This window comes from Pseudorasbora parva, chromosome 3 (genome assembly GCF_024679245.1).
Source record: "Pseudorasbora parva isolate DD20220531a chromosome 3, ASM2467924v1, whole genome shotgun sequence".
Lineage (NCBI taxonomy): Eukaryota > Metazoa > Chordata > Actinopteri > Cypriniformes > Gobionidae > Pseudorasbora > Pseudorasbora parva.
In genome coordinates, this window is record NC_090174.1 from 33,372,570 (window position 1) to 33,384,556 (window position 11,987).

At 39.4% G+C, this 11,987-nt stretch overlaps 1 protein-coding gene across 1 annotated transcript; it reads right to left on the bottom strand.

The window, feature by feature from the left end:
• Positions 1-5,920: 5,920 nt before the first annotated feature.
• tagln2 (transgelin 2) lies at positions 5,921-11,425 on the bottom strand. Its single transcript, XM_067438534.1, has 5 exons — positions 11,272-11,425; positions 9,303-9,487; positions 8,987-9,158; positions 7,383-7,485; positions 5,921-6,607 (listed from the first exon to the last, which is right to left on the bottom strand). The coding sequence occupies exons 2-5, from the start codon at positions 9,480-9,482 to the stop codon at positions 6,457-6,459; spliced, it is 606 nt and encodes a 201-aa protein (XP_067294635.1). The 5' UTR covers positions 9,483-9,487; positions 11,272-11,425; the 3' UTR covers positions 5,921-6,456.
• Positions 11,426-11,987: the final 562 nt, after the last annotated feature.

The following is an 11,987-nucleotide window of genomic DNA, read 5'->3' on the forward strand; positions in this document are numbered from 1 at the left end:
TATATATTTATATTTTTGAGAACTGAAGTAGGGGGGTCACAGAAAAGCTCTGTTTGGGGGATTTAATTACTGAAATCTGTCAACCGCAAGAACGCGATCTCTTTCTCGTGCGCGGATGATCTGAAAACGCCAATAAACAAATAAGCTGCCATATCTCTCCATTTGAGATGTTTTGCTTAAAGTGTGTCATTTAGTCTGTCTGTGTTCTGTAAACAGCCGACGAGGACTAACGCCAGCCGACGGCGTGGAACTGTGTGGAACACACCGAGGAAACTTAGTTGGCCGACGCACAAAAACTGCCCGACAGCCGACGGCCGACCGTCGGCTTGGTGTGTTCCGGCCTTAAGGAAGGTCAGGACTCACGAGCTGAAAGCTAAACTGCTGTGAGCTGCTGAAATAAGCCAATCAGAGCAGAGCTCAACATCAATATCCATGACCCTTCCAAATAAGGCAAAAACAGAGCATTACATCCTAGGGACAATTTATAGGGTTGTAAATGGACCTGTAAAACTGTATCTGGAGGCTAGTATCTGGACAAATTTTGCCCTTAAATAAGCCACATACCCTCTATGTAGATATCAGAGAACAATTTAACATATGTTGAATAACATGTTTCAAATCATTCTAGGGCACCTTTAAGGGAAAAGCATAGTTTAATATGAAAAAGCTGCAAAGTAGGCTATCCCTTTAACAAAAAGCTGTATCTATTAAACTCTTACAAAGAGTTCAGAATGCAGCTGCATGAACGCCAACTTGCTCAAACGAGTTTCATTCAAAATCCTCTTATTAGTTTTTAAAAGTCTCCATGGTACTGCCTCAATTTAACTTTCTAATTTGATGAATAAATAAATTACAACAAACAAATGGAATGTCACTTCTATTAATTACATTTATTTTAATTGGATCATACAAACCATGCTGAAAGCTCATTGGACCTGTCATTCTTTTTTATTTTTTATAATGCTGCTTTAGATTGGTAGTATATGTTGCTGTCATTTAGAGTAGTACAACAGCAGGGGGCAGCACAGGACAGATAATGTTTCCATGCTCTGGTTAACACCCTTATCACATGATTTTCTTTTAGTAAATCTTTAATTTTCACGGTGGTCATAAATCGTCATTTAGTTGTATGAAAAATACTTTTGATCTGGTTGATTAAGCTTTAAAACCACAAAAATTATAATCATTTCCCCGTTATTCATGTTTCTTAGGCTGTGGCTTATTGTTCTGGCAGTTGTTGTTGTTGTTTTAACATGAATGCCAAAGGAATTTCTGTAATGCAATTCTGGTTATCTGCTGAGCCACCAGAGACGTATGTTAAATCATATAACGAACAGACTAGGAAGCATGAAGGCAGGATGTAGAAAAGGAAGGAAAGGGAGGACAAAGGGATGTCAGTAATACACATTAGAGTTAACAGTCTTGTGTAGCCTATTTCTTTTGTATTTATCACAATGACATTCTTTGTGCAGACTAGTGTTATTTTTAGTTACAAACACTTTTGCCCCACCCTAAAAACAAAATACTTAGCTAAACCCATCATGTCAAAATACAGATGTATACCTTGAAGGGCTACGCTATCAAACATTTTTATATATGGATGTCAGCTGTAAAGTTGCAAAGTAATGTGACAGATCTTATCTTCCATACTGTGATGTACATCTGGCGTTCACCAACATCGAAAAAGACTTGCCCATCGATTGTTAATTGGATGCCAACAATCTAAATAAGAGTCATATATAAATAAGAGCTTGCAGTCAGTTGTAAACAGACCAAATGAGAAGTCTTGCATTTCACCAGAAGATCAAACTATAATAATAATAACACATGATAAAACTTGTACATGGATGAATAACATCAATAACATGCATTATAAAATATATAAATTATAAAATATATATAAAATTTTAATTTCATGCAGACTTTAAATCAGACGGTTGTGCATTAGGTTTGTTTTTGTCTTTGTTTTATAAGGTATGCCAGTGAGTGGACAGTGAGCTGTGTGTGTAAACGTCTGTATTTGAGTGTGCAAATATAACCTTCTAGTCAAATGTTTGGACACACTTCACAGAACAAGGCTAATTTTTGCATGGAAACAATTATAAGTTGTGCCTACATATACAATTTTACTAAATCACTTTGTTCACTACATATTTCCCATGCTATATAGTTGTTTTATTTTGTGGTTTCATGTAATATTTTTTTGGAAAATAATTAGATCAGATTTAGAGTAGGTGTTTCTAAACTTTTAACTGGTACTGTATGTGTGTTAGTCAGGAGCAGACAAAAATCTTTTTACTCTCAAGCAATGTCCATGAGTTAATTATTCTGCACATAGATTGTTGCCATGGTACTTCTAGTCTAACTGAGAAAAATAATGGTAGGGGAAAAAACTGGACTCCACCCTCAAACTCCCACTACAGTTGGGATGTTTTATAGTATTTTGCAATTGCTGTGGCATTCCATGTCAGTTTTTACATCTAAGATCTGCCTCTCTCATACTCCCTCTGTTTCTGTCACATGTTGTAAAACACAAAATTGTCTGTTGAGTCTTTTAATAAACAAGAAAAATATATGCATAGTTTATTAAAAGACTCTGAACTCCAGACAGAACAAAGAACTGACTATGTTCTTAAATACGCAGAGAGTTAATTAACTAGAACAGAAACGTGTGTGGGATTAATCAGAAACTGACCAAGAAAAACAGGAACAGTGAAAAACAGACAAAACTAAAACATGGTGAAATTAAACATAGACAAAACCTTGACATTAACCCACTTAAAACACACACACACACACACACACACACAAACTCCTGGGATGACGCTACCTCGCGCCTCAAAGTCAAACTGAGGAGGGAGGGTTGGTCAGATTTAAGGGACAATTTTACAGTTTATGTCAAGTTTAGTCAAGACAGTAATGTTGTTCAAGGATCAACAAAATATGCTGACCAAGGGTCATGTCTAACTCAGCAAAACCAGGATGTGCAAAGAACCCAAGGCAGCACTGATGGCTGAAGGAACAGGAGGTGCCAGGTGGGTGCCCAGAATCCAGTCAGGATGAAGGCCCATGGCAGAACCTTGGGAGGGATGAACCATGGTGGGAGGCAGAACCAGGGAGACAACCAACAGAGGCAAAACCGGTGGAGGTGGAGACCCAGGTGGAGCCAATAGGGCAGAGAAAAAACGATGCATTGGGAGGCCGAGGTGAAGCCAGGACTGAGGTGGAGCCAGTGTGACTGAGGACCGAGGTGAAGCCGGAGGGGTGGAGGGAGGAGGCACTGCCGAAGGACCAGAAGTCTGTTGCAAAGGCAGAGCAATGACTGACCAAGTTGGAGGGATGCGGGAGACAGGTGGAGCTGAGGAAGAGAGGAGCCAACCAGCTGACTGGTCGACTGGCAGAGGTGGAGCGGCGGGGTCTGTGGCTTAAGGTGGAGCCAAAGTATCCCCTTGCCAAGGCAGAGCTGGAAACCGAAAGAACCAAGGAAGATCCATGCAGCAAAGTGGAGTCAAAAGAGGGGTGCCAATGGGCTGAATGGAATGGGTGGAGGTGGGGGAAGAAGGACTGGCTGCCTTTGGTAGTGGAGGTGGGAGAAGGAGGCTGGGTGGGATCTCTGGCAACACTGGAGACTTGGAGCTTGATGGAACCAGCGGAGACACAGGGGACTTGGAGATGGGCAGGACCAGTGAAGACTGGAGACTACTGGGATTATCCTCTCCACAAACCTCATAATATTTTTTAGAGACCAGCTGCAGCTCAGTCTCAGCGGCAATGTTGCAGGGTTCCATTCCATTCCATCATACTCTATGAGCAATCCTACAGGGATGTGGGACACGTCTTACACACCTAGTCAGACTGTTCGTTCACGCAGGCTCCGGGGCAGTGGGGGTCACAGGCTTGGGATCTTTATTTGCAATGGGCTTTAGCTTTAGGCTTTAGAGTGGGGGAAGTGGCTGGCTGGGCTCTGGGTTTGATGTGGTGCTGGCGATGTCCTCTTCCGCTGGGCAGATGGTGAAGGGGATGATCCACAACTCTCCAGCACCCACTCCACATAGGCAACAAAGTTAGGCAAGCATCCATTTGACCCAGGTAGTGTGTAAACCACGCCAGATTGAGACAATTCCTTGGGCCAGATTTACTAATAGCTTGCGGCAGCGTAAACCGTCAGGATTTACTAAAGAAATGCAGTGAAAAATTAGCGCTGAAAAGCCATGGGCACAGTTATTTTTGCATATGCATTTGCAAGAGTTTCCTACAAAATTTATGGGAGGAGAGTATATAAATGAATCATGCAAAGTTATTTATCAAGGTTTGCTTTGGTGTTTGCACCATTATTTACCGTTCCAAAAAATCACATATGAAACCAAATGCTACCTGGTAGGTTACATTGGTCATTGTGGAAATGAACCTGCTGCATCTGTGTAACCTAATTTGCCCGTTGTCAGTAGATAAACTACAGAACTTTTCACTCCCATCTGTGCTTTTTTGGAACTGCACTCTCAATTTAATTTGCCCTGAAGGCCTGGGTGATTTAAAAAATCTTAAACGATTTTAAAACTGTGGGAGACCACAAATATAAGGGCAGTTTCAACAGTGTTTTTATTTTATTTATTTATTTTTTGCATTACAATCTTCTGAAAGGACACACTAGAAGATTTGTCCTGACTGCCACACATCCACACATCTGTTGATTGTAACATTTTTACAAGACTAGATCTCACAGACTCATGGAGCTCAAACGTGACTTGAGAAAAAAAAAAAATTGAGGACGATCAACAAAGGGAAACAAATTATTTGGGTAATCTTTCTCAGTACTCCATTTTTGTGGCAGGTTTGTGGCTGCCAAGTTTCAGCTATAGAAGCGCATAGCATAGAGTTGGTGAAGCTTGCTTGCTCTCATTGGCTATCACAGGTATCACATCAGAGGCAGCCAGATCAAGAGTTGTAATCGTAAATATCAAACATGTTTGATATGTACGATTGTGCGGGCTCCAATAATAAAATTATAGTAATAATGACACCACACAATTGAGGATTGCTTTCCAAAATGTGCACACAGAAAGCAACCTCTCATACTGAATAGTGCACAATGCTAAACTAAGTTATCTTCCGCATCTTTTTGCCCTTGAATGGCTAAATATGCACCCACAATATCCTTTTAAAAGGTCAGTTCACTCAAAAATGAAAATTAGGTCATTAATTACTTACCCTCATGTCGTTCGACATCCTTAAGACTTTTGTTCATCTTTGGAACACAAATTTAAGATATTTTTGTTGAAATATGATGGCTCAGAAAGGCCTCCATTGGCTGCAATGACATTTCGTCTCACAAGAAGACCTATAATAAAGATGTCGATAAAAAGTCTGTCTCACTACAGTGGTTCTACAATCATTTTATGAAGTGATAAGAATAGATCAAAAAACAAATCTAAATAACAACTTTATTCAACAAGTTCTTGTCTTCCGTCTGGGCCTCTGATGTGAACTCATGAAGTATCATGACGCATGCAGGAGAATGACGTTTCTCATGGTTCGGGCATCCAGGAAATGCACACTTTAGCACTATTTTGAGCATTACGCCAAGACCTAAAGCACAATCAATGTAGAATTCAACAGTTTAGATATAATGCGTCTTCCTCTGCTTGTTATCAAAGTTCCTCGCTGTCAGAACGCTGGCACTGTCATATTCTCCTGCATGTGTCATGGTGTTTCGTGAGTTCACGTCAGAGGCCCAGACAGAAGACAAGAACTTGTTGAATGAAGTCATTGTTTTGATTTTTTGTGCACAAAACCTTCGAAGAAAATTTAAAGGGTGAGAGAAAAACTATTGTCTGGTAACTGTAAATGGCAGCCTTGTTAAACAACTCGCAGTGGCAAAGAAACTGAGCTAAGTCTAGAATACAACTGAACACAAATAGACTTCAAAATGTAACAGAATTTTATTAGCAAAATCAATTATTAGTGACTCGTGTACAATGTATAAACATATCAATTAAAGGCCCTAAATTCATATTGATTTTTAGATCAGAAAGTGAAATTAGAGTATACCATACAAATCAGATCCACAGAAAGACAAGACAAACAACTGACTATGCAAGGCCGAATTCCCCTTACATGCATTTTGTTCCCATGGAGTGCAGCAGAATGCATTTCTTTGGAATGTATGTAATAGAACAATGGAATGTATGTCTGTCTGCACCCTAATAGAATTTAAGGCAGACTTGATTCTAATGGAATGTATTGGATACCAGCTCATGTGTGGAGATGGTTTGGTTTCTGGAGCATGGACCTATGCAGTTTTTAGATTCAAATAATACAATGCATTTGTAAACTTTGGTTTAAGCTGTGTACTGTTGTTTTTGTCCAGCTGGGGTTGGCTGAAGGTTTAAGTGAGACTATTCGCCTGGTCCTCCCCGCTGATGAGCCAAGAAAGATAGATCACTGGTCGTCCGGTCTTTATTTGTTGTTTAAGATCTGTCGAGGTCGTCCGTAACCAGTCATGCCTGCCTGTGATGCCCCTTTGTTAGTGCCCATCTGTAGGCCGATTACACTCTGACCCTCTTTCAGCTGATCCTCAGAGAACTCTCTCTTGTTCTCCTGGGCTTTCCTGATTTAAAGATAAAAGCAAACAAATCAGTACACACACACATACAGAAGTCTATAGTTTAAACAGTAAGTTAAAAAAAGAAAAAAGAAAATAATACTTTTATTTAGTGAGGATGAATTAAATTGATCAAAATTAAAGACATTTAGAATCAAATAGATAGATTCAAATACATTTGCATTTAAGTTCCCTTTCATTAAAGAATCCTGGAAAAAAAAATTATCATAGTTTCCACAAAAATGTTAAGCAGCACAACTGTTTTCAACATTGATAAATAAGAAATGTTTCTTGAGCAGCAAATCAGCACAAGAATGATTTCTGAAGGATCGTGTGACTGAAGACTGGAGTAATGATGCTGAACATTCAGCTTTGCCAGCATAGGAACAGTTATTTTAATTGTTTTAAGAATGTTACTGTTTTACAATGTTACTGATGAGCATAAGATACCTTTCATTGTCCCCAAACTTTTTTTAAGCAACGTTTACCCTCGGCTGCCAATTAAGTTATATTTGTTTATTACTGCTGTTTGTTTATAGTCATTTTTTCTTTTGTAAAGTTGCATATTTCTGTGAGACATACACTTATCTGTGTTTGCTGATCCCATGCTGGACTCATTAAAATGTCTGGCCAATAAGTGTTTGTAATCATGTTGCTATGAGAATAAGCCACAACTGCAAATTGGCCAGTACAGTGGCTTGTTTTTGTTATCTGGTTGCTATGGTGGCTGGTCAGCCGGTTATTTTTGCAAACAGGAAGAAGAAACTACAACAACACTTACTTGTGAAACCAAGCGGGGTCACCGCGGTAACAGCCATCACTCTTAGTAACAGCCAGACTCCCCAAAGACATCAGCATCATTTGCACAGCGGCAAGGTCTTTACCTACACACACAAAAATAACGTTAATAAATGATGCCATTTTTGGCAGTTCCTGATTAGAACATTAATATATATATATATATATATACCTAAAGGATTATTAGGAACACCATACTAATACTGTGTTTGACCCTATTTCGCCTTCAGAACTGCCTTAATTCTACATGGCATTGGTTCAACAAGGTGCTGAAAGCATTCTTCAGAAATGTTGGCCCATATTGATAGGATAGCATCTAGCAGTTGATGGAGATTTGTGGGATCCACATCCAGGACACGAAGCTCCCGTTCAACCACACCCCAAAGATGCTCTATTGGGTTGAGATCTGGTGACTGTGGAGGCCATTTTAGTACAGTGAACTCATTGTCATGTTCAAGAAACCAATTTAAAATGATTCGAGCTTTGTGACATGGTGCATTATTCTGCTGGAAGTGGCCATCAGAGGATGGGTACATGGTGGTCAGAAAGGGATGGACATGTTCAGAAACAATGCTCAGGTACGCCCTGGCATTTAAACGATGCACAATTGGCACTAAGGGGCCTAAAGTGTGCCAAGAAAACATCCCCACACCATTACACCACCACCACCAGCCTGCACAGTGGTAACAAGGCATGATGAATTCATGTTCTCATTCTGTTTACACTAAATTCTGACTCAACCATCTGAATGTCTCAACAGAAATCGAGACTCATCAGACCCGGCAACATTTTTCCAGTCTTCAACTGTCCAATTTTGGTAAGCTTGTGCAAATTGTAGTCTCTTTTTCCTATTTGTAGTGGTACTCGGTGGGGTCTTCTGCTGTTGTAGCTCATCCGCCTCAAGGTTGTGCGTGTTGTGGCTTCACAAATGCTTTGCTGCATACCTCGGTTGTAACGAGTGGTTATTTCAGTCAAAGTTGCTCTTCTATCAGCTTGACTCAGTTGGCCCATTTTCCTCTGACCTCTAGCATCAACAAAGCATTTTTGCCCACACGACTGCCTTATACTGGATGTTTTTCCCTTTTCACACCATTCTTTAACCCTAGAAATGGTTTTGCATGAAAATCCCAGTAACTGAGCAGATTGTGAAATACTCAGACCGGCCCGTCTGGCACCAACAACCATGCCGTGCTCAAAATTCTTTCCCATTCTGACATTCAGTTTGGAGTTCAGGAGATTATTTTGACCAGGACCACACCCCTAAATGCATTGAAGCAACTGCAATGTGATTGGTTGATTAGATAACTGCATTAATGAGAAATTTAACAGGTGTTCCTAATAATCCTTTAGGTTTGTATGTATATATATTTTTTATTTTTTTATTTTTTTATTTTTACTCTGTAACAAAAGCACACAACCAAATTACTAAAATTTACACTAAAATTAATATAAATCGAAATGAAAACTGAAAATATAAAAGTAAACTCTGATCCAAAATAATATAATGGTTTAATAATACTAGAATTTAGACAGACAAATCAATCGGCGATTTCTTTAAGATCACATGATGTCAAAACAGGCACTCACCTTCCCAGAGGTCAACGGTTTGAAATGCGTCAGACTTTGTGACTCCATATTTCTCAGCAGCAACAAGGAACTGAGAGATTTGCTCCATCTGTTTGAAAGCCATTCCAGAACTTTGGATCTTTTTCACAGGCTTTGAATCCTTATGGAGACTGTTAATCAGCTCACATAAAATCTACAAAGAATGAACAGAAAACTAGATAATTATAATTGTGAAACAGTTGTGGTGACATGACAGAGACTTTTTTAATGTAACCTCATATATTTTAAAGATATAAAGATAAACTTGGAATGTTTTCTCAGATCCACATGGACTTACACATCCATCTTTAAGCCACTGCTGAAAGCCTTGTTTTCCAGGCTGAGGTTTTCCTACAGAATCCCCACACTGAGCGATTATCCACAGCACCAGCCGCTCCTCCAGCTCTGGGTCGTACTTCTTGTCAATCTTACTCTGCACCTCGCGACTCAGACCATAGGATGGACCTTTATTTGCCATTTTGACTGAGAAAAACACAGTTTTAGATTTCAGTAACAACACTGGACAAAACCTATACAAGAATAAGCAGATTCGCTCTGTGTTTTTAAGATGCCTGGCTGTTTTGCATGATCTGTTCAGGCAGGTTTGGTTTTACTGTTAAAAACTCTATCTGTTTAGTCAGAGGATTGAGCTTTGTAAGAAATATCTAACTGAAGACTGCCATGAAAAACGTTTCAATGAATATTGGTTGTACTGTTCACTGGAGTGTATCGTCAGACAGAGCATGTACTTAACAGAGCGTGTATAGCAACACAACCTCTGAACTAGTAAAGAGACATCTCTGATTGTAATTAGAAACTGATTACCATTAGGTTTCAAAATTACTGCAACCAGCTTTTTTTGTCAACATATTATGATATTTCAGCTGTTGGGCTATATTGGATTTATCAGGCCTTCATTTGAATTCATTACCGTTTCAGGCACCACACCATGAACTAAAATGCAAACGCAACAGTATAGGCAAACTCGTAGAGATAGGAAGAGAGATACAAGCTAAAACTCAGAGATGGATTTGTCAAAGTCCAACCCTCATTCACTAAAGAAATGGTGGCCTGTTTGCTATTTAGTCAAGAGTCAGAACTTGTGACTACAGTTTGACTCCTTTGTGACATTCAAACACAAAAAGTGTACACTCCTTCTTGCAATAGTTCTGCTGTTTCCTAATGTTTCTAGTTTATTGCACTCAGATTCAACAGCTATTTATATAATTCCAGGAGTTCACTAACATTTCATATACATGCATCCCTGTCTGAACTGCTATGGGTGAATATACAAAATTACAAGTTACATCTTGCCCTGTGTGTGTGTGTGTGTGTGTGTGTGTGTGTGTGTGTGTATTGATGCAAAAAAAAACCTGTGCATATCTCAGTTCAATTTGTTCACATCCGTCGAGCATTTCCTGTATTTGTAAGCAGTAAAACACCATCTGTTGGGCCATGTACACTTACACAAGCACACCTGGAGTCTCTGATGCAATCATACTGAGTTGCAACACTGTCCTTTGTCATAAATGTCATTACATCTCAAATTGCGTAATGTTCGCCTTATCTTATGTTTGGCTTCAGGCTCGATACCATGCAACTCTAAGACTCCTTCGGTAAATGTTGGGACAAATAGTTAAGAATGAATGACTTTGTGATATTCAGTTTAGTTGTGGTTTGCCAAATCAAAAATAAAATTGTCAACTGAGCTTTAACCACTAGCACTTAGTCTTCAAACACAGGAAACCAGATGCTATTGAGAAGTTGGTTTCAGTTCAGAACCAGAAGCATTTTGCAGAGATCTGATACTCTCACTTGAATCTCACAAAAGAGAAGGAGAGGGGAGAGAGGAGTAAAAGGGACAGCCCTCATTTACAGATGAAAAACATGTGCGTCATGCAGCCAGATTATTATTCAGTTTTGAAAGATGCAGTTTGAAAATACATGTGTATTTGACAGACAGTGAGATCTTGCAACATGTCATCAGCTACTGCCAATAAAAAAACTTAGAGACTGTGAGACATGTGAAAACAGGCAGAGGCATTCAACAGAAGTCTAAAGAACGATCTAAGATTACAAGATTTCTTTATTCTGTGCTATCAGTCCATACCACTTAAACACATTTCTAAACACTTAAATTCTCTCTTTGTCATTCTTACTCTCTTTCTCACTCTCTCTCTCTACCTTGGTTTACATTACATATTTATTCCTTACAAAATCCTTTAAACATATAAAGCAATACATAGATTTGTATGTAACAAACTTACCAGTTTATGTGTTTAAAACCCTGCGCAGTAGTCTTGATAGGGAAATGCGTACTAAGTGATGCACACAGCTGTGTGTGTGTGTGTGAAACAGAATATATTCCCCTTTATGACAGAGTTCAGGGTCCAAGCTCAGGGAGTGCCACTCTTATGGAAATGACTTCACCAAAAGTGAGAGAGCATGAGAAAGAGAGGGAGTGAAGGATAAGAGCTAAAATGGCAAAAGAGGAGGTAACCACATCCATAAAAGGTCATTACTTTTTTTTAAGTCTCTCTCACTCTCCACCGTTTTCTGCCCCTCCCTTCCTCTCTCTTTTCCCTGTATTGCGATGTGCGTCCTTATTTGGGAGAGAGAAACGAAGCGGTCTGGACAGAGCGAGGAATTTCTTCACATGCCTTCTCCTCCACTCCGCCCAGAGCAGAGGGAAGAGGGTGAGAGGAATGACGCCGGCATGAATGAGAAAATATCTTGGCATTTTCTATGGAGGCTGCTGATTAAAGAGTTTGATGAAACAGGAAGTCACATAGTTCAGAAATGACAACTGACAGAAAAATGAAACGAGCCACAGGCAGTAAATTTGGTAAAGAGATTACATCAGACAGGCATACCATGTCATGACATCACTGGACAAATAGTAAACTAACAATTTTATCATCTGATGTCTGCTTCCTTAGTAACACATAATTGAGTCACTTCCCTTTTATGTTTAGTTTAGTTT